Genomic DNA, 22,661 nt, shown 5'->3' with positions numbered 1-22,661 from the left:
GAAATATGTCAAACTGGAATATGGGGTGGATTATTTCATAAAATATTTTAAAATTATTGCCAATGTACCAACACAATCTTATATGCGATGGTCAAGAAAAGAACACCCCCACAAATGAAGTGATCCGGTCGTAGGTGTGCGTTAAATTGGCAGAATGTAAAAATTGTAACATATATTTTGGTTTAATTTGCAACCCTCAAAACGTGGTACTAGAGTATAGTCCGACATGTCAAAACAGCCCTTAACAGTTCGCGGTTCGCATCAGGGGGGTTTGGGGAACAAAAAAAAACACACATCAACCAATCCGAACGCACTATGACGTGACGTAGCGACGGCAGCCAGCCAATCGGAACGCTCAGATGTTGCACAACTAAAATACTTCTTTCCAAACGTATGACGGGTTCGCCCTGGGACCTATGCTCAATGGCAAGACCCCGTTCATTAACGTTTGTGAACAGTTGGTGAAAGGACCGCGCGCGACTCGGCACTCTGCCAAGAAGTGTTTTTTTCTACTTTAATTGTGTGTGTGTGTGTGATTGTGCTCAATTGAATTTTCTGGTGTGAATACACCTACCAAGCAAACGGAAAGCTTCCGGTGCCCAGATATTTGGGGCAGTCTTCTATCAAAAAAAAAACGCCACCACACCGGAAACCACCTACAGTATCAAATTTTTGCCAACTAGGCAGTACGCTACTTCCGGTTGAAATAGACGACAGCGAGCAAAGCTACATCGGTGGGTAAGTGGTGCTCACCTTGTTGGACATTCCGGACGCGGAGCTATTGCGATGTTGTGTCGGGTTTGAATGTGACTCAAAGGTTGCTGCTGAAACCTCGGTACTTAGTGGTTCGATACCTTGTAGCGATGCACAACTGTATGCGTGCGTGCCTTTTCTTCCTTCGAGAAGATTCCACAATCCGTACATGGCTGATAGAGAGCATGACACATCATTCTTTGCAAGGCGAAATCATATTTCCCGGCACAAATAAATGCGCACAAACAGCAACCCATCTTGGAAGAAGGGGGTGGGGAAAACGTATTCCCAAATATACGTATCGAAAGCCACCGTGCCATCCCATTGTACACCCGGGGTGTGTTAAAATGTCTGACGCCATTACTACAATTAATGGCGCATCTTGTTCTCGCAGCTCACCAGGATCGGGAAACGAATGGGAATGGGGGCAGGGGCATTACAGTCTTTCTAGAAATTTCGGCAGCTTTCCTATCTCGCTTTCGCGCATATGCTATGCGTTCCCGTACTTTTCTTCGTTTTTTTTCCATGTTTTTTCCCCCATTCGTTCACCAACGCTCTAACTATGTGCCTGCAAATGGTGTTGAGGTCCTTGGCATGCAAGGGGACGGGCGACATCACTGTATCGGCTGTGTCGGTATTTGCCGCGTGTATGTATTTTGAGCTGGCTGGCAGAAGTAAATGTATTAATGAACATCACCATACGTATTTCGAACCCATCAATGAGGCGTCATCATTCGTGCACCACAACATCGCACGAACGTTACTTCATTTTGTTTTTTTTTTTGGGGTGGGGGGGGGGTTGTGTTGAAGATCTTTCTGGAACATTTCCAACAAAAAAAAGGAGAGAGGGAGAGTAGATGGTATGCTGTTCCCAATTTGATGGTGGTTAGCATATTTCTTGTTTTTTCTTCTGGTCAAGTTGATTATTTTGTTTCTCACCGTCTCCACCCTCCCCCCATTGCCTTCGCTTGAAGCTGTTTTGGCGTGTTTCGAGGTTTACCACCTCCTTCGCTTCGTAACCCCTTTGAAAACAGGGTGGGCAGAAAGCTGCGACATTAAGAAAAAATAAATGTAAAAATATGTCTGACGCAAGATTGCTGTTCTAGAAACGTTGAGACACGCACGTATCGAAGAATAGTTTTAGTGTGTGTATGTGCGTATGAAGGGGGATTTTTTTTCTCTTTTCATGATTGTTTTTGCTAGTTTTAATGGTCTAGTCACTACAATGATGGGACCGGTGATTTATGTGTCTGTTACGAGATGCGCAAAGGGCTTACTTCCGGGGGGGCTTATCTTATCTTGTTACGACGCAACATGGTAATATCAGTTAGTACCACTGCATGACAGTTTTGCTGTTCATGCGAGAGCTATAGGAAATTCCCAGCACTCCATTTTGCACGGTTTGCGATAAGATGGGGGTACGTGCGACGGCACCATCAATAAGCGGAACATCTGCAGTACACCTAGCGAAATGTGCACAAATAGTTGTTTCAATAAAAATTACATTTGCACGAAAGAAAGCCATCTGGTTTGTGTGTTTTGCAAAGATAAGGGCACTGGAGACGTTGTATACCGGTAACTAACTGCAACTGCTTCTTCTTTCCTCTTTCGTTTCAGGTTGAGGGCTGGCAACTCTCAACTCGATTCGGGGCGTTATCTAAAGCGTTAAAATTTCATTAGAATTAAACGGTGAATTTATCGTAAGTATCTGAAGCTGGTAGCTGTGGAGTTCGGTGGCTTCATCACCTACTCTACCGTACAATAAAAAAAAAACTGTGGAAGCGTCGCAACCATGCTAACCGACATCTTCCTGTTCGACAATGCTCTTCAACTTTCCAAACAGTCACTATCCCGATGGCACAAACAACTGAGTTCGTCAACGAATGCCGTTCATGGCGAGAAATTCTATCGGCGAAGTCGTCCGTCGGCCGCGGTGCCGTCGGACGACCAGCGGGGGGAAGAAACGATTTGCTTTTACGGAGGCCTAGTTCACCGAAGCAATCGGAACAACTTGTCGTCGCTGGAGGAGTCACCGCTCGATTTGCTGTCACCGGCGCACACGCCGGACGGCGATCTCGGGAAAGAGCTGCTGTTACCGGCGGTCGGTACGGCCGTACCGGAGCTGGTGGATACGCTCGCGGACGACGAAACGGCGACGTCCTGGATGAATACGACCACGATGCTGGAGAGCTGTTCGCCCACACCGTCCGGACCACCGGTGGAACACGCGCCCTGGTGGTCGGCACACAGCGACAGCCTGTTTCCGGAGGTGGAGGAGGACGATTGCGACGTGCGGGCGCTGGTGCCCGGGAAGGGCCGGGTGGACGTGGAGCGGAACCGCGCTACAACAGGTGAACGGTTCCTGGGGGATGCGCGAAAAACAGCAGCGGATGCCTGCCGGATTGAATTTGACACAACTGCAAGTTTCAGTGGTGCAGAAGAAAGCGTAACTGTACACGACGTATGTAATAAGACCATCAGAAGCAGCAGCAGCAGCAGCAGAAACGACAGTAACCGCGGCTGCAGCGGCCAGTTTTCTAGCGGAGCACGAAGCCATGTGGCCTCGGGTAGCTGCAACGGTAGTGGGACCGTTGCAGCCGCTTCTTCCTCCGGTGCGACTGTTGCTATCCTCGGGCAGCAACAGCAGCAACACCAGACAAACTCCTCCAAGAAACCGTGTGACTACAGTAGCATTAGCGTTAGCAGTAGCAGTAATAGTAATAGAGGTGGGCCCGGCATTAACAGCGCGTCCGGTAGCAGGCCATTCGTGGCCCCCATCTCACCAACACTAGCGGCAGCAGGCACAGGTGACCACGCGATGGTCACCGCACCGACGTCAGCCCTACCGGACATTGACTGGACGAACGAGACCTGTCTTGCGGGCGGACTCGACTTTACCAACACCATCGTAGACGATCCGCGCCACCTGTGGCTAAACTCACCGACCACCAGCAGCAGCGGTAGCAACATCACCGATACCGAGCTCGAGCGCAGCCTGGACGAGTATCACCGTACCGCCAGGGGACAGTCGAAACCGATCGAGACGAGCATTGACTGTGCGAACCTGCTCGACGAACTGCACGTGGAACTCTCCGAACCGCCCGTCACAATCAGCCCGACCGTTTCGCTACACGAAGAGATCGAACAGCTATCCAGTGCGTTCGACTGTGACGCATCCAACCATCTTGTGTCGACCACAGTACCGGCGATCGCCACGCTACCATTCCTTGGGCTGCCCGTCGACGGTACCGAACCGATACCGCTCAACTTTTTCAAGTGGCTACAGGAAGACATATCATCCATCAACGTACCGGCACGCCCGGAACTTCGTTCCGCCTCGTCAGAAGTTATCGAAAGTCTACTCACCGGTACCAGTGATGCGACCGCACACTTCTACAAACCTGGACAAGAAATCTCAACCACCGCACATAGTACGAGCGATAGCTCGTTCGAGCAGAGTCTCGATCAGATACACAACATCAACGGTTTGACGCGCGATGTCAGTAGCAAAACGACGACAATAACGGGCAGACGACACGGTAATTGCACTACTGCAACCGCTAGCTCTACTACTACTGCAACAACGACGACGACGACAACAACTTTAACGATACCTAACACGGCAAATCATTCACAACGCGATCACAACTACTACGCCATGAAGCGACGCATGCAGGAAGAAGACATTGGCCAGGAGGGTACACCTACGAAAGTGTCCAAACTGAATCAACCCATCGGCAATAGCTGGACAATGCATGATGAGAAATTCTCAACACCTTCCACACCCGGTCAACCGGCTACAGCAAGCAGCAGTGACAGTTGCAAACAACACTCGCACACCAAACAGCCTGCTGTCAATACAACTACTGCTGTTGGCAGGATGGAAAGAAAGCTTTCCCTTGCCAGTCGCAAAGCACCAACACTTGCTGTAAATGTAACACCGAGGATAAACCTGCCTGCCGCTGCTTCATTGGGAGTAGTAGGACAGCATCAACCATCGTCCACCATTAGTGGACAGACTTTAGCAGCAGCAGCAGCACTGCTGCCAGCCAACATTCTGACCAGTACAGCAACAACTACTACTACGTCAACGACCACCACTACCCACGAGCCGCTACGCATACCATCGCAGGCAGCCACACTCAACACACCGGACCTGACTAACGACATTTTGGATTTGGAAGATGAAAAGTTTGATCTTCTGTCATTCATCGACACCAATGACGTAAGTACTTTGCCACTGACAGTTAATCATTATCCGTGTACTAACTATACCTGTTCCCGTCACATTGCTTCGTCTTGTTTTGATCTGCAGGAAGCGTTAGGATTTAGCTCTTACCCTGCAACGGTAGAGGAGAAACCCACATTAGATCTACTACCTTCCCCGTCCGCCACATACACGGAACGTCACAAGACATCCGCAGACCATGGCGAACGGTCACGTACCTTGTCCTCCTCCACGAGAGCAACACCCGGCACCAGCAGTAGCAAGGGTGATACCAAGAAGCAAATCTACCAGCTGCTAACACTGGACAACCTTTGTCAGCTGACGAGCGATTCAGACGACAGCAGGTCCCGTGCCGCCACCACTACCGGTGGTCGGCGCACCAACACTAGCAGCGCATGCAGTATCGGGTCCCGCTCGTCCGCATCGTCCGTGTGCGGTGACTCCAGCTCGGATATATCGTCCGGCAACAAGGCACCGAAGCGCCGTGGTCGTCCACCGAAGGTGGCCGGTACGGTGCGCGATCGCTCCCAGTACCAGCATCTGAGCGAGGCCGACTGGCGTTACCGTGAGCAGCGCGATAAGAACAACGAAGCGTCACGGAAATCCCGCATCAACCGGAAGGACCGCGAGATGAAGCTCGAGATGGAGGCGGACCAGTTGAGCGCCCAGCATCAAAAGCTCTCATACGAGGAGCGTCGCCTGCAGCAGGACTGCCAACGGTGGCGCAAGGCGGTAATGAAACTGGCACTGCTGTAAACATCCCCATGCTCTCCCCTTACTCCTCTACCCCTCTACCCACGTTGACTTGCTAGGCGCGTAGAGTGTTTTAGTGTGTAAGACATTTTGTGGATTTTATGTAACTACTGCTGATTTTAACACTAACCTTAGGACGAACACATGTATGTGTTTATAGCGATATATAACTGCACACTATATATTCGAGCGAGCATGATGATACACTCTATAAATGTTGATTTCTAAGCTGCTCAGAATGCAGACTTCGGTCGATATCGACATTCGTATCGATGTGACTACAATTTCTTCTTCTAGGCGTAACGACCAACTAGGTCATGCCTGCTATAACTGGCTAAATTAGACTTAACAAAACTTGTTCGTGTTCAGCCACCCTCACCGAAGCGAAGTTTTTATAACAAATTTTATTCTTTTGTTTCTCCCGTACTCATTGGAGGATTGGAGACCAATCTGTTGTACTGTCGAAAACAAAACTATGTGTTGATTAATATTATATACGTTATTACATTATCATTGCAATTGCGATTTTAAACATTGATTTCTTTTTTTAAAAAAATAATGTCGGTGATGGTTTTTAATATGTACTCCGGTGTCCACAATGCACTTACACTCATTGTACGTAGTGCGACGCAACTGCAAACTTTACTAACTCTAGCTGTTTTCAAAAAAAAAAAAAAGAAGTTTGAAATAACAACAAACATTGATACAATTACTAGATACTTGTATTGTTAAAAGCGGCAACAGCCAATGCATATATGTGCAACACTATTTTTAATTCTTGATATCAATAAAAAGGTAGTTCTGCTGCCAAGAAAAAGAAAAAAAATCCTATTTTTTCTTTTAGATACTAGTGGATTGATGTGCGATGAAATGAGTAAATGTAACAAGAATTCTTAATAGAAAAGCACACCTGGTAAGCTTACTAATAAGCAACAAGGTTTAATGTTGGTAGGTGGATAAACTTGAAAAATTACATCCATATTAATGCCAACTTCCACAATGTACTGGGCGTCTCCACCGCATTGAAGCATTGTCCTTGCTTATTTTATTTTATTTTTTAATTTTGCATTACATGCTTAGAATAAAGAAAGTTACAAAATGTTCTTCGCTTTCAAGTTTATTGAACTGTAAAAAGGAAAAATTACATCCATATTAATGCCTACATCCACAATATACTGGGCGTCTCCACCGAAACTTTCATGATTTAACCTCAAACGATCAGCAATGGATTTTGTTTGCAACTCGTTTTGTACAATCAAAACGCATTACTTTTTAATAAAAAAAATTTCTCACATCCATTATTATATTTTAATCTTTCATCTTTTGACGCATTAAATAAAATTTAGAAGGGCAAATAAAGGACAGAAATAATTCAATGGCTGATAACACTTTAAGGGGGCGTATAGTAAAGTTCAAGCTACACAATCACAGTTGTATTCTTATTTCTTCCACGTAAAAAAAACGATGCTCTAGCTTCCTATTTTTGCCATAATTTGTAAAAGGATTTTTTTTATACTGTAATATACTGTAATAAATTGTATTCATCTTTAGCGTCAACCATATAGTAAACGAAATCGTACTTCTTCCTATTGCTGTAACGCCCGTTATTTAGCAACACGATTTTCAGCAACACTGCTCTTTCCTTTGCCTTCTTATTTTCACCAATCATTTCTTGCTCGATAATTGCCCGATCATGTTTTCGACCGTTGCCATCAGGGCGGAATCATTGCAGTGGTCGTGTATTTTCAGCAGACTATCGATGTCCTTCTGCATAAACGCAATGGTAGCTGCATCAGCATAGCAACTGTGTGAGGAAAACAGGCAAACGGAAAATGATTGTTTTACTAATGTGTAACACAACCCACCGAAGTTCAACCTTACCTGGCTCGCAAATACCATTTCAGTTTGTTTTCCTCGCTACACCGTGGCAAATATTTTTTCGCCTCCGTTACGTTCATCTTCGACAGGCACACCTCGACGAACGGTTCGTATCCGATCACACTTTTCTTCGCTTTGGAAAACTTCTCCAGCTCGTCCCATTGGTAGTTGTCGGCGTACGTTTGCACCCGTACCCACCAGTACCGCCGGTCGGACATCTTAAATTCGCTCTTTAGCTTTTCGGCGTACCGCTGATCGCCGAGCTGTAGCAACTTGCGAACCATCGCGTGTAACGCCAGCCCGAAGAAATCCTTCTGATACTTGTCCTGCAACAGCTTCTGGTGCCGGATCAGCTTCTTCGTTTCATCCGCCAAATCGGCCTCGATCGCTTTGCCCGCCTTTCGATAGTTGCCACTAATGTCCGGTATCGATGCGTCCAGATTACCGACCTGCAGTGCTTCCCGTAGCGCCAGTTCCGCCTGCGACAGAAAATCATCCTCCTGCGAATGTATGTCCTTTAGCGTGGACAGACTGTTCAGCTGGCAGTACTTTTTGTACAGATTTTGTGCCAACGGGTAGCGCCGGATTGTCATGTGGAACTTGGCCAGTGCGGACGTATTTTTCATCTCCAGTATCGCCATATAGATGAGATCGATATCACCGGACTGGGTGGCGGCGATTAGTGCTTTCTCGCTTGCGCCAAGCTTCAGCAGTAACGGTACCTGTAGCTTCTTTTTCGTCTCCAGTTCGAGTAGCTAATAGGTAAAATAACAAAACAGGTTAATGTAAAAACGTAACAAATTTTGTGAAGCTTCCAAAACGAAACAAACCGTAATAGCAAGCTTAGTTTTACCGATCTGTTGCGCTTTATCTGCCACGTTAGCGTACGACATCGGTTCCCGGAGATCGGCACTGGAAAATTTTGCTGCTATTTTACGTGCTACCTCATCGTCGTCTGCAAAAACAGAACGAAGGTTTAAAAATCCGCATACTTCTGGTTAAAAAATTTTCTATCATCGTACGATGCACGTACTTTTATCGTGGATTATTTTCTGGAACGCCCAATGCTCTAAAATGCGGGTTTCCTGTAGCTTCAAATATTTTGCAATGTGAATGGATAAACCGTAGTACTTTCGAAATACTAAACGATCCAAAATAACAACCGGTTGTAGATGATTGAATCTGTGAGGAAAAATAAACATTCATCCATCCTTTTACTTACTCCGATACACATTGCGCAAACATGCTGGTACTACTGCAACAAAAAAATAAACTACTTACTGCTGAATGGTGATCGGAATGCCAACGTTACGGTCACGCAACACGTTCAGTACCTTTAGCGTTTTGCACATCGTAATGTAATCGGTGCAGTTGTATCCCGAGATGAAGCTTTTGCCAAAGTATGCCGCCCGGATGAGACTTTTCTGCGTGTTGGGATCGAACTCATGACCGGCCGCCTCTATACAGTCCGCGACCGCTGCCGGTAGCTTGTTCTGGATCAAGCACAAATACTCATCCGACTGATGACTGCGGTCCTGGAACTTTCGATGGGCCTCGAACAGAAAACTCGCCGGTTCGGAGATGTTGATGCCGAATATTTTGCTCGTGCTGGGCGGTACCTTCTGAACGAGCTCATGATAGTAGTTCGTCAGCACTCGCACACAGTCCATCTCCGGGATGAGCGTCATCGGTGAGTCGTACGTGTACACGCTCGACTCACCAGTCGCACCAACGATCAGTATCAGGTTCATGTAGCTCACAATTACCGCCTGCGATTCGTACTTCGTGCTACCGTCGATACACCAAACAAGCTGGTTCGCTTTTTCCTGCCGGCCCGTTACAAACTCACAATATTTGTGCTTCAGATCCCACGAACCCATCCACAGGCAGCCGGTATTGGTAAGCAAAGCGACATGTTCGTGGTCAAACGAAACGGACAGCAAGCTTATCGACTGAAAGTCGTTCCTCATCGTTAGTGTGTGGTTGGTGAAAACATTGTCCCCGTGACGGACGATGGTAATTTCATTCCCAACAGCTAGCAAACAGCTCGTGGTTCGATCTTTGCATACCATTTCCCAGCACGTAAGGTTACTTGTAAGATCTGCAACGATAAAAAAGTAAGAAATAAAACAATTCTGCTTAAACCATACACTAATAACATTACTCAGTAGCTCAGACAGCGGGCGTGATTTCGGATCCTTAATGTTGTTCAGGATGTAAATTTTAAAACCCGATGTCATGACAGCCACACCCGTGCCGGACGCGGAGGTGAATATTTTTGCATCCGCCACATCCGTTACATCCTTGCCAACGCTGAACTTGTGCACAAAGTTTCCAAACATGTCGTGTATGAAGATGGTACCGTCATCCTGCACGCCAATCAATTCTTCCGAGTCAGACCAGCCCAGAGCGACGAGATTACCGCAATCCCACTTTAAAACAAAAGGTACAAGCAAAACATTTAGCATCCAATGAAGCTGGGCCGCGAATTGCTTTTTTCCCATATCTTGAAAATTACATTGATTGATGATATTAGTTTGCCGACACAATTAAACACTCTAATAATGGGTCTAGTGCTAGTGCCACCATCTAATTTGATAAACAGCTTTGGATCTTTGACGACAGCAATCGGGCCTCCGTAGGGAGCCGCATGAATCACCATGTTTTCCAGATTAATACTCGCAGGCCATTCCATATTGTAAATTTCCATTTTCCTGTAGTTGGTTGTAGATTTGGTTAGTATTATGCGTCCCAATCACAAATTATGGTAGCTGGTTGTTGGATATACATTACCTGAAGGCATTTCCCTGTCCTAATGTAAACCAATCACCAGTATTGCATAGCAGCGACATTTTCAAACTGTACACAACTCTCCACAATATCTACAGGAACTTATTAAACTCCTAGCAGCTCTGAAGATGTTCTAATTCTTATCAATCTGGGAAGAGCTGATTCACAACACAACAAAGCCTCCCAGCTGGATCTGTCATCTGTTGTATATTTTCATCACAAATGCACGGACCACACAACCATAAAACTTTATACAAATATTTGTTTTATATAAATTCACTACTAAATTATGTTTCTCTTTGCACAAAAATTGTTTAGGATATTAACTCATAGCGAGAACTGTTGTTCTTAAAAAAAACTGCATAAAGAACTGCTGTTCTTCTCCAAGTTTACACATACTGGATGTTTCGTGTAAACGGTCCACATGCAGGATCTGCCATTTGTCTGTTGACAGTTTCAACTGTCAAAGGTGGCAGCTTCAGTCGCGTGGAATTCACGTCGTAACTTTGCCGCTAAAATATGAACTATATATTTTAACGATATTTAGAAGCTCGGAGTGACGCCGACGCCAATAATATAGAAAGGTTAGGTAACAATATAACCTCTTACCACAGCGCTTTTATGCATGTTGTTCGCTCGTTATTTTAGTGAGAACATACATAAGTAACTGTAGTAAGGAAGGTAAAAAAAAAACAAACAGATTTGGCGAAAATGTCGCGCAGAAAGTTACCACTTTGGATGTGTCCCCCGGCCGAGAAGTGTCAGCGAATGGATGAATGCACGGAGAAATTAGAAGTTCCAAGTGCATCTATAATCCAAAGCGTCGATCCACCGGTACGACGCTTACGAAGTAATTACGTTTTTCCATCGGAGGAGAAGAAAGAAGCTAAAGTCCAGATTGAATATTTACCATTCATCGATTACACTGGAGCGATCGAATATTACACCACCCTGCCGGACATGGCGTTCAGGTGCAATGAATTGATGGAGCAGCTTTTGCAGCAACCGCAAACAATCGACCAAGACATCCCGATAGCATTCGATTTGGAATGGAGTTTCAGCTTTAAGACTGGGCCAAAACCGACAGCTTTAATGCAGCTCTGTGCTACGACGGATCGCTGTCTGTTGCTGCAAGTTTCCTGCTTAAAGCGATTGCCTGCCGCTCTGTTGCAGCTGCTGTATCATCCGCGCGTAGTACTGCACGGCGTCAATATCAAGAACGATTTTCGCAAGCTGGCGCGAGACTTTCCCGAGGTGGACGCCGATCGATTGATAGAACGATGCGTCGAGCTGGGTCAGTGGTACAATCAACTAAATGGTTCAACCGTTCGCTGGAGTTTGGCCGGGCTGGTGGAGCAAGTGTTAAAACAGCGGATGAATAAGGACAAAAAAGTGCGAATGAGCAAATGGGACGTATTACCACTCTCTGACGACCAGAAACTTTACGCAGCCATCGATGTTTACGTATGTTTCGTAGCTTCGTTGTAGATTTGATTTTTTTTAAATAATTATTTTAATCAGCCTGTAATCGCTCCTACATTCCATTAATGCCGATTGCGGAGCAACCGAAATGTCACAAATGACGCAATTAAGCGTCGGCAGCTGTTTTGAACAGCAGTTTCATGTTATCTCGTTTGTTTTCGTTTTCTCGTTGCGATTACAGATAGGCCAGAAGCTGTACATGAATCTCGCGGAAAAGGAACGCCAACAAGAGAATAGTAATAACTACGTACTGGAAGCAGACGAAGCGACAGTAGGGTCGAAAAACGTGTATCAACAAACGGCAGTCGTCTTCGAGACACTACCGCTGTCTAACAGCAACACCACCAAACAGTCACCGGCTATTCTCTAGCCAACTACACACACATTCACCATGTCTCGTTTGGTGCACATCCTGCGGGCCGGTAGACTTCCTTACAAGCGAGCCTTAAAACTTCAGCAAACCATCGCAAACCAATTACTCCAGCAGGCAAACCATGCACAAGACACCAACGTTCAAATGCCACCCTATCGCAATGTTCTTATTCTAACCGAGCATGATCCGGTGTACACCATCGGTATAAGGACCCGGGGATACGACGAATTGGAGGAACAACGGTTACGCACACTTGGCGCCGATTTTGTGCGCACAAATCGTGGCGGACTAATAACGTTCCACGGTCCTGGACAGCTGGTTGCTTATCCCATTCTCGACCTGAAACACTTTCAACCAAGCGTCCGCTGGTATGTCTGTCATCTCGAGCAAACTATTATCGAGCTGTGCAGGCGGTACGGCTTGCGGGCCCAAACCACTGCCGACACAGGCGTATGGATCGAGGACAGGAAGATTTGTGCGTTGGGAATCCACGCCAGCCGGTACGTAACAACGCACGGACTCGCATTAAACTGCAACATCGATCTAAGCTGGTTCCGGCACATCATACCGTGTGGATTAGTCGGCAAATCGGTCACTTCGTTAGCGCAGGAACTAAACCGTCCGGAGTTGAATGTTGAGAGCGTTACAGGTGAATTTCTCGACTGTTTTCGGCACAAGCTTGAATGTGATTTAATCCCGCTAGAGGAAGAGTGCAGAAAGAAACTAATCGATGGACTTTAAGGCGTTCATCAGCTATTTTTGACTCAGGCATTCGTTTAATTAAAAGATATATTTAATTATTGCTGTATGTTTTAGCGTTAATAAATTGTACACATCATCATTGATAATAATGCTAGTATGATTTAATAATTATTATAATTATTCGAAAATTTGTGAAATTACTCGATACAGTTGTTGCTAATTTCGTTAGTAGGTTTTTAGAAAATATGCTGGGAAAGAATTGTGTAAAATAAGAAATAGAGTAAGTTTTAACGACATTTTTCGTGGTAGAAAACAAAATTTAAATTGTGACAAGCAGCTATCCAATATGGCCACCCAAAGAAATTCACCTTTTTTTATCGTGGTGTTGGTTAAAGGTCGTGCTATTCGAGCACTTGCACTGCTCGACTTGGTCCGTTCGGTTGTTTATATCCTTTCTTCATTCGCTTTTAGTTTCCCGCTAGGCAGCACGTTATTGCGTTCGGTGGTTTGAGAAAAGCAATTTTACACTGACTTATAATTGCCGACTGTAACTTATATGTTATGGAACAACATCCACTACAATGGTACAACATCCAATGTAAAAACAACTTATTTACAATCGAATCGTGCTGCGCGTGAATGTGCGTTTGCGTGTGTGTAGGCCCCTTAAGAACGGTGGTGTTTAGGTTGCTTGAGCTAATCTCGTTGGCCTACTAAAACCAGGAAGTGTCAACTAAAAAGGACTAAAATATCGCTAGTAATCGATCCAGTTACGGTTGTAGGCGCCTGCTTGCCGATTTGTTTCCATAATGCCAAGAAAACCGTCCAGCTGCCGCGTGAATGTTTCATAGGTAAGTGGGTTTACGCTTCTGGTTTTTGGTGCGTTCGTTTTGCGTGGGTTTTCCGCCGGGTGCGACATATTTAGCAATGCGTTCGGAACCAACTTCACCCACCGGACGGGCAAAGCGCCAGGCTTACATAAAAGGAAACGATGAAGTAATCGCTCTCCGGTGGCGGGGGTTTTTTATTTTCCTTTGTTCTAGCGGCCATCGTAGCCCAAAAGCAGGAAGACAGACCTAGAGAAGGCACCCATCCGAGAGTGTGAAGTTGAACGCACAAGCAGTTGTAAGCCACAAGTTTCGTAAAGTTGTGGTGAATGAAGCAAAGAGAACGAACATCGACCTGTTTGCTGCTTAGTTACGATACAGTAAGATTATTCGCTAAACGTACTGTGTAACAATCAACAATCAAAACAGTGCTGAAACGTGTAGGAAAACACAAACTATTAAAAACAGCTCAAAGCGAAATAGTGCGGAAAACATTCAGCTATCCACGATCGTCAACCAGCAATCAATTTGTGAAGCAACGCGATAAAGAAATGGTAAGTAAGGAAAGCTAAAAAGTGACGATATAAAGCGACACACTCTCGTACGATTGTTGTTACAGCAAGCGTAAAGTTTTATGATTAACTCCTGATCTCGTTATAACTCGTTTCGAAGGTGGTTTTTTATTTTATTTGGCACCTACAAAATCAATGCAGTGTGTCACTTTTAGCGCTACAATCGATAGAGTTATAATGATTATAAGCTGTTAATGAGCAGAATACATGAATAATATCGAATTCGTTCGGTAATTGGCCTTCGTACGTAAAGTAGGACAATGTTGTATGTTCAGTTTGTCCCACTTAAAACGTACGAAAGGGACATTGTACATTCCCGCCCGAATTTTCTATCGCGGTCCAATAAAAGAATACTCGAACCAAAACATTGTGCTGTCCGTCAAGGCCTATTTTATTCGCTTCTCGACAGTGGTACAGCACAATATCACAGCACCGCACAGTACCAAACACTAAGGATATCTAGCTTTCGTTTAATTTTAGAACTAGAATGTAAATATTTAATGGTTTTTTGTCCATGTGTATATTTTTTTTTATTCGTTTTCGCAATTCTACCCTAAACATGGTGAAATATGTAGAGAATCCACTCAGTAAAAAGCCTGCAGATAACATATGGACATGTAGCACTATACTTGACACCGTTTTGTTTTGGAGCTGTTAGAGTTGAAAAGCACTGGTTTAAATCGATTAGCAGATCATTCTGGGCGCGCACTGTCTCCTGCAAAAAGACGGGAGCGAGCACGTAATCGGCGGGGGGACAGCGGAGTAGCGGATCGTCTTATCAGACAGCTGTCCAAATTAAATACGCTTCGTAGCAGTACGAATAAAATCAATACGCTTTAATAGCTCGGCGAGAAACCATCGAAATACGCGGTGCTGTGTGACAACTTGTGAGGTGTGTTTGTGAATATTTTTTTTGGACACCATTTACTGGTGCTGGTGCTTTGGATAAATATTGTTTGTGTTGATTTTTTATTTGTTGTTCTTCTTTCAAAAAGAAAAAAACATTCTATCCCCCTGACTATAGAAGCTTTTAAGCATGAAAACAACAAAATAATAATAGTCTGTTGACGATTTCTTTTAGAACCCGAACGTGGTAACACGCAACAGCGCTAAACAGTCGAAGATACGGACACGTGCGCAACAAGCAGCATTCGAGACGGAGAAGGAAGAACGCAGGGTCAAGTTTTTCGGTGGCTATCGGATGACCGGCAAAGGTAGTATAGCGGAAGCGAAAAAACAGGGCAAACTGAGGATGTCCGCCAACGATACCGAGCAGCGAAAAAGCTCCGACTTTACCGATGTGCAGCTGAAGGACATCTTTCACAATGCGCAGAGCGTGTGTAATGTTGAGCGCGGTACAACCGGCATCCTGTACGACGATCGTTTCGCACTGCATCGCTGTCTGTGGGATAGCAACTATCCGGAATGTCCCGAACGGTATCTGCGCGTCATGGAACGGTTCGCGATGGTACAGCTGGTGGAACGGTGCCAGTTCCTAGCAACGCGGCTAGCCACGAAGGCAGAGATTCTGATGAAGCATACGGAGGAACAGATAGCGATTCTAGCGAAAACGCACGGCTCGCAGGATGAGACAGAGCTAGAGCGATTAAGCTCACAGTACGATGCAATCTTCATCCATCCGGTAAGTGTTTTTTGGGGGTGAAACCGGCTTCGGACGATTATCGATAAGCACCGGGTTGAATGTTATTTTCTCTCTCGCTCCGTAGACGTCATACGAGACGAGCCTGTTAGCGGTAGGAAGCACGATAGAGCTCGTCGATAGCGTATGGAATGGTACGGTGCAGAACGGAATGGCCATACTGCGACCACCGGGACATCACGCAATGACGGCAGAATATAATGGCTACTGCTTCTTCAACAATGTTGCCATTGCGGCCCAGCACGCACTGGACAATCTCGGCGCGCGTAAGATACTGATCGTTGACTGGGACGTTCATCACGGTCAGGGTACGCAACGGATGTTTTATTCCGATCCGAGGTTTGTGTGTAGCGGGTTAAAAACGGGAGTGATTAGATTTTTGTGTTTTTTTTTCTTAAAATTGTCTATAATAATATAAATATTATTTTTAGAGTGTTGTACTTTTCAATTCATCGCTACGAGCATGGTACATTTTGGCCCAATCTGCGCGAATCCGATTTCGACTACATCGGTGAGGGTAAGGGTGAGGGATACAATTTTAACGTACCGCTTAATAAGACCGGCATGACGAATGGTGATTATCTTGCGATCTGGCAGCAAATTCTACTACCAGTAGCAGCAGAGGTAAATATTTTAACCAAAACGACCAAAGCACAATCAACATTCAAGCAGAGAAAGCAACACTTTAAGGAATGACAAACTTCCCTCAGTGAAGTACCGATCTGGCTGTGTCCTAATCTACATTACAGCATTACGGTGCAGAAATTTAAAACATTATCACTAAAGTGTCTCCCCGGTGCCATAAACACTTTTGTTGTTGTTGTTGTTGCTGGTTCTATTTGAATCATAAATTTCTTTCTCTTTCCATCGTCATCACTTCCAGTTCCAACCGGAGCTGATAATAGTATCAGCCGGCTACGACGCTGCGTACGGATGTCCAGAGGTGTGTTTCCCGTTCTATTGATCTGTTAGCTAATCGTTTTTTTTTTCATTTCTTTTCTTCTCTTTTTTCCTTTTTTCCCCCTGTTCGTATCTGTCCTGTGCTTTTGTGTTCCTCCTTTTTTTTGCTGTCACTTTTATTACGCTCGCAGTTCAATCCCGAACTGATTATCGTGTCGGCTGGTTATGATTCTGCGCTGGGCGATGAAAAGGTAGCGCTTGCCATGGTTGTCGACAAACAGACATATTGTGTTTCATTGTCGTATCGTTTCTATCATACGATAACATACACCGATACAAACCATTACGGCTGGCACGATAATAATCATTTGATAATAACATGATTGCATTATACTTAAATAACTAAGTAACTAAAACGCATCACTTGCAAAAATTAATTTTACTCTTCATGTTCACCTTTATTCGGCTGCTAAATAATTAAAATTATCTCTTGTCAAATGAAACATCTATAAGTTTGAAGAAATCGATGATTATTGCATTCTTTCGAAGCTTCATTACTTAGGCATAAAAAAAAGGTTTAATAAAGTCATATCGGTTATAACAACATTTAAAAACATTCGCAACCTAACTTAGTGGAATCATAATCACATTAGCATTTTTGTTTTATTCTGTAATCCTAAATTCGTCCATGTTCCTTTTAACCCAAATCATGTTTCCTGCCTGCTGCAGCTAAACCTGAAAACCGCTGACAATTTCTAACGAATGTTGCACTCTATTTCGTAGGGCTGTATGGAAATAACGCCAGCATTCTACTCACACCTGCTAAGTCCGTTGCTCTCACTAGCTCAGGGACGCGTGGCGGTCGTGATGGAGGGTGGCTACTGTCTTGAATCACTGGCCGAAGGATGTACACTCACCCTCAAGACACTGCTGGGCGATCCGTGTCCCAGGCTGGTGGAAAAGCTACAACCACCATCGGAAAGCATGCAAGCGTCCATCCTGAACTGCATATACAGCCACCGGAAGCACTGGAAGTGTCTTCAGTTTTATGAACTATACGAGTAAGTAATGCGGAAAATCGTTCGTTTTTCGGTTTGCATATTTTAATTTTAATCTCCTTCCAAATTACAGCTTGGAAGACTACAACAACACGAATCCGCAAGATAACTTCCACAAGGTGATCAAACACTACATTCCACCGGAACCACCTGCCCAGCCGGGGCTGTACGAAACGCGCAACTGCTATCCGGTACAGTCGGACGGCGAGCGCACACGCATCCGGGAGCATCTGCAGCGGTTGCGCTTCAACACGGATCTGACCGTGCCACCGAGCCGCGTATGCTTCGTCTACGACGAGCTAATGCTGGAACATCAGAACAGCCAGGAAAAGTGGCACCCGGAGCAACCGGAACGTATCGCAAAGATAATGCAGCGTGTATCGATCGATTATGAGCTGGCAAAGCGGATGCAGCGGGTAGCAGGACGGCTTGCCACGACGGAGGAACTGTGCCTGGTGCACGATCCGAAACATGTGCAGCTGATCGAGCAGCTGTCCACGGACACGTTGAAGCAAACGGCCGACCAGTACAACTCGATCTACTTCCATCCGAGCACGAACGCTAGCGCCCGAATGGCGGCCGGTTCCGTGCTGGAGGTGGTGTCGGAGGTACTCAGTGGCCGCGTCCGATCCGGCGTGTGTATCGTACGTCCGCCCGGGCATCATGCAGAATCGGACACACCGCACGGTTTTTGCATCTTCAACAATATTGCCGTGGCAGCGCGACAAGCAGTGGAACATTATGGATTGCGCCGGGTGCTGATCGTTGACTGGGACGTACATCATGGCAACGGGACGCAGCACATCTTCGAGAATGATCCGCGCGTGCTGTACATTTCCGTGCACCGGTACGACAATGGTTCGTTCTTCCCGAACAGTACCGATGCGAACTACACCGTCGTCGGTAGTGGACCGGGCGAAGGTTTTAACGTAAACATTCCCTGGAACCGGAAGGGTATGGGCGATCAGGAGTACGTCGCAGCGTTCCATTCGATCATTCTCCCGATAGCGTACGAGTTCGATCCGGAGCTGGTGCTTGTGTCGGCCGGTTTCGATGCGGCCATCGGTGATCCGCTCGGTGGTTGCCGCGTTACACCGGAAGCGTACGGCCACTTTACCCACTGGCTGTCCGCACTGGCAGGTGGCCGGATAGTGGTTTGTCTCGAGGGTGGTTACAACGTTAACTCCATCTCACACGCGATGGCAATGTGCACGAAGGCACTGCTCGGCGATCCGTTACCGATGTTGTTAGCGGGTAGTTCCCGTACCACCACCGGTCCGAATGGGTCCTGCTTCGAAACGCTGCGAAGTGTACTAACGGTGCAGCAAAAGTATTGGCGTTCGCTGTGCTTCAACAAGAAGCTACCGAGCTGTCAACCGCTCTCGGACGGTGCGCAAACGGGCGAATTGATTGCCGCTCTCGACACGATGAGTCTGAACGATCCGGAATCTTCCAAACAATCACCACAATCCGCCACCACGCCTTCGTCATCATCCACGTCCGATGCGGTCGGATCATGCAGCGACGAACCGTCCAGCTCATCATCTGGTGCGTCCCGCAAACAAGGACCAACGTTAACGGAATTTTTAGAAGCTAATCTAGAGGTAGGGTGACATTCGTATAAGAGTCCTTTTTTCCCATTGCCACGCATCTTAACTAAGCTGTCTCTCTTTTGTACTGCAGGCATTACAAAATGAAGAAATGTTCGCTGTTGTACCGCGCAGAAACTGTCCACACCTGAAGCTACTTCGTCCGGAAAGGGCGCCGTCTTGTAAGAGCTATAAATATCCTTTTGTTTTTACTTTATTTCTTACGGTGAGTTAATTTTTCTGCTCCCTTTTCTACACCCCAATTAGCCATCGACACACAAACGCCGTGCAGTGAGTGTGGCGCAGAGGTGGAAAATTGGATCTGCTTACTGTGCTACGGCGTGTACTGTGGACGGTACGTCCAGGAGCATATGTTGCGGCACGGTACCGAAACGGTGGACCATCCGCTAGCGCTTAGCTTTACCGATCTGTCCGTCTGGTGCTACGGTTGCGATGCGTACATCGATCATCCGGCTTTGCATCATTTCAAGAATTTGGTGCATCTAGACAAATTTCAGGAACCGCTCGTATGGTCGTACGGTAGCGATCTGGTGCTGGATGTGGTCAATGCCGGCGCAGGCAGCAGCAACCAAAGCCGGAAGGGTGACTGATATTGGCCGGACATCTCGAAGATTATCTTTCGAGTGCTCGTGCTGTTCTTGCTGAAACACATTCTCGTTGGATATTTCAAGTAGCATGCGTAAGGGGCGCGTAGACCGTGCCGTGCGCAGTCAAATTAGAGGATAGCAAGCCGGAAGGCAGTTCTTGTCATGTATAGTTTTTAATTTATAACAGGTTTTTTTCTAATTGTGGTTAGGTGTAATACCCTTTCTTATACAGGGTTTACAGGGTTTTCGATGGTTATATTGATATGCTCTTTGAAATGTTTTGTTCAGTTGCTAATGAATTGTACAGAAGATGGCGATTGGCTTGTTCAACAAATTTAAAAAAGCACAGCAGCATTGAATCCTCAATAGATTTTGTTGAACATATCAACACCTTCTTCCGTACAATTTAAAAAACTCGCTAAAAGAGTTTATTTTATGCTCGAATAAAACAACAACTCGGTCAGCGTGTCAATCATACCATCGAAATCCTACAGTTCCGTTGAGTACCAAATGCCCCCAAAAATAATTTTAAAGATACATCCTTGAGAGAGGAACAACTATTTATCTATTAACATCGTGCAGTGAGGAATCGATTTTTTGTTTTCCAATTTCCAAAAGCTATGGATCGGAATTTCCAATGATCCAACATCGGTATACATTTGTTGGGGTTTTCCACCCCGTTACACATCTGCACAGTTTGCTATTCTACTTCGAAATTAGATCAGGGATTAACATTATTATAAAAAGAAAAATATCATAAGTGTTACAGAGCTGTTCAGTGATGGGGCTTGGCTATCCGTTTGTTTCGGGAACGTTCGTGTCGGTTGCAAACAGTTATTTTACGTTCATTTTTGATTCAATTTCGCGTCCTAGGATAGTGAATTGAAAATGAGTTATCACGTTGACTTTTTTTTTGCCCTGCACAATAATTTTATGAATGTAAAAGCTTTTTAATTCAGTATTGAAGGATCCTAATCAATTTTTTAAATGAATGTTTTTGAGTAGTTTTGCTATTTATTTCGAGTTTTTGGATTTGTTTTTAAGGTGTATGCATGTTTTGAATTGTTACTAAATGACAACGAAAGCAACAAGATTTAAGTAACATTTCATTTTTCAACTCATGGGTCAGAAGCAATATAAATTAGGATTTTATATTTGTTTTTTTTTCTTTTTTAAATTTTGTTTAAATAACATTGTGCGTGAGAGCTAGATTAATGGTTAAAGAAGGACGAGGAAAACAAAAGAGAGCAGAAAGGAAATGATTAAACTATTTGCTATTAATTTATTTTGAAGTGATCAACGAACGTACCTGAAACGAACGAAACCAAGCATACCTCTGATTAAGCTATATTAACAATATTAATACACAACAAGTACCGATAGCGTAGGATGAGATAGTAAAGTAGAGAAAGCAAATCGTAAATAATGTTATGCTGTTGTACAAATCAATCTTATAATAATGGGGCAACTTTTAAACAATTCAATCTTAATGTGTGCTTTTCGAGTTACAAAAATCTTTCACCTTCTCCGGAGATCATGCAAACCTACCATTAGGGTGGATAACTGTGTAGTGTTCGTAATAGGTTGGACGCATTGTATTTTGTGTACCATTTGTGCCTCTCCATCACAGACAGCACCGTTCAGTTGATCTACCCATAATGACAGATTTCATGCGTGATATCTATGCTGCTACAGTACTATTATTTCGGTGCTCAGTAAAAGCCGGATAGAGTTAACACATTAGGCTATTAGAGATGTCCAACAATCGAACACACTGTTGTGGACACGTGTTTGCTCCTTTATGCCACAGTTAATTTCAGTACAACGCTCTGTTTTTACCAGTAAAATGTTCGAACCAATTTATGTACAATACGATATCTAGCTGAAGGCACGAAAGGAAAGCGTTCTAGCGTTCTAGAGCAGAAGAAGAAAGTGAATGTGAGTAATAGTTATCCCTCAGGCCATTCCATGTTCGCTATTTAGCAGTGTACTAGAATTTAGATGATTGATGCGTTTGATCTACATGTTTGTTTTGCGTAGTTTTTTTTTGTTCTGTTAAAATTCGTGTTGAAACTATGAGCTAGAAGCAGGTGTGTTAGGTTTCGCGACGATGCTAGGTTTTCGTAAAGGATAACGCAACCGTGAACAGAAGACGGAAAGGTAGTTAAAGATATGTATGTTGATTGTATACAATATTAACACAAGGCAACTAATCAAAAGATTTGAGCTTATATACTAACCCATCCGAATTTTATACATTTTTTTGTCAGTAGCTGGTTAATAATGGCATCAGTTTTGAAGTTTTAACGAAATGAGGACTTAGACAAAGAACACCATTACTCCGTCTGTTGCTCCACATTGCTCTAAAAGTCGTCAGACCAGAGGTCTCCAAACTATGGCCCGCGAGGCCCTCCCGAGAGATTCCGAGGTTGGCCCTCAGCTGTGTCTATTCCACTCAAAGCGGTCCGCCATCTAAAAAGTTTGGAGC

The 22,661-nt window shown here is 44.9% G+C and overlaps 5 protein-coding genes across 9 annotated transcripts; 4 read left to right on the top strand and 1 right to left on the bottom strand.

The window, feature by feature from the left end:
• Positions 1–417: 417 nt before the first annotated feature.
• Positions 418–6,280, top strand: LOC125766324 (serine-rich adhesin for platelets-like). 2 transcript variants are annotated; one of them, XM_049432180.1, is made up of 4 exons: positions 418–734; positions 2,371–2,453; positions 2,597–4,978; positions 5,069–6,280. In XM_049432180.1, the coding sequence occupies exons 3-4, from the start codon at positions 2,918–2,920 to the stop codon at positions 5,735–5,737; spliced, it is 2,730 nt and encodes a 909-aa protein (XP_049288137.1). In that variant the 5' UTR covers positions 418–734; positions 2,371–2,453; positions 2,597–2,917; the 3' UTR covers positions 5,738–6,280. The 2 variants fall into 2 exon arrangements, with proteins under 2 accessions (XP_049288137.1, XP_049288129.1); XM_049432172.1 differs by having other exon boundaries at positions 418–738.
• A 456-nt stretch (positions 6,281–6,736) lies between these two features.
• Positions 6,737–10,866, bottom strand: LOC125766337 (vacuolar protein sorting-associated protein 16 homolog). Its single transcript, XM_049432193.1, has 8 exons — positions 10,406–10,866; positions 10,131–10,326; positions 9,777–10,044; positions 8,894–9,713; positions 8,646–8,794; positions 8,443–8,567; positions 7,616–8,367; positions 6,737–7,538 (listed from the first exon to the last, which is right to left on the bottom strand). The coding sequence occupies exons 1-8, from the start codon at positions 10,462–10,464 to the stop codon at positions 7,400–7,402; spliced, it is 2,508 nt and encodes an 835-aa protein (XP_049288150.1). The 5' UTR covers positions 10,465–10,866; the 3' UTR covers positions 6,737–7,399.
• A 5-nt stretch (positions 10,867–10,871) lies between these two features.
• Positions 10,872–12,254, top strand: LOC125766434 (Werner Syndrome-like exonuclease). The gene is made up of 3 exons (XM_049432408.1): positions 10,872–10,986; positions 11,051–11,866; positions 12,066–12,254. Exons 2-3 carry the CDS (start codon positions 11,114–11,116, stop codon positions 12,252–12,254), a joined length of 942 nt encoding a protein of 313 aa, XP_049288365.1. The 5' UTR covers positions 10,872–10,986; positions 11,051–11,113.
• A 21-nt stretch (positions 12,255–12,275) lies between these two features.
• Positions 12,276–13,108, top strand: LOC125766453 (putative lipoyltransferase 2, mitochondrial). Its single transcript, XM_049432431.1, has one exon. The coding sequence runs from the start codon at positions 12,276–12,278 to the stop codon at positions 12,996–12,998; it is 723 nt and encodes a 240-aa protein (XP_049288388.1). The 3' UTR covers positions 12,999–13,108.
• A 148-nt stretch (positions 13,109–13,256) lies between these two features.
• Positions 13,257–22,392, top strand: LOC125766308 (histone deacetylase 6). Of its 4 annotated transcripts, none has more exons than XM_049432149.1 (10): positions 13,257–13,810; positions 14,003–14,340; positions 15,419–16,000; positions 16,086–16,357; positions 16,450–16,642; positions 16,902–16,961; positions 17,702–17,979; positions 18,050–19,580; positions 19,660–19,747; positions 19,833–22,392. In XM_049432149.1, the coding sequence occupies exons 3-10, from the start codon at positions 15,560–15,562 to the stop codon at positions 20,174–20,176; spliced, it is 3,207 nt and encodes a 1,068-aa protein (XP_049288106.1). In that variant the 5' UTR covers positions 13,257–13,810; positions 14,003–14,340; positions 15,419–15,559; the 3' UTR covers positions 20,177–22,392. The 4 variants fall into 4 exon arrangements, with proteins under 4 accessions (XP_049288106.1, XP_049288097.1, XP_049288088.1 ...); XM_049432140.1 differs by lacking the exon at positions 16,902–16,961 and adding an exon at positions 17,110–17,169 and having other exon boundaries at positions 13,271–13,810; positions 15,440–16,000; XM_049432131.1 differs by having other exon boundaries at positions 13,274–13,810; positions 15,440–16,000.
• Positions 22,393–22,661: the final 269 nt, after the last annotated feature.

This window comes from Anopheles funestus, chromosome X (assembly GCF_943734845.2).
Source record: "Anopheles funestus chromosome X, idAnoFuneDA-416_04, whole genome shotgun sequence".
Taxonomy (NCBI): domain Eukaryota; kingdom Metazoa; phylum Arthropoda; class Insecta; order Diptera; family Culicidae; genus Anopheles; species Anopheles funestus.
The sequence above is the reverse complement of the archived record's forward strand: the minus strand, read 5'-3'. Positions and strand labels throughout refer to the sequence as shown.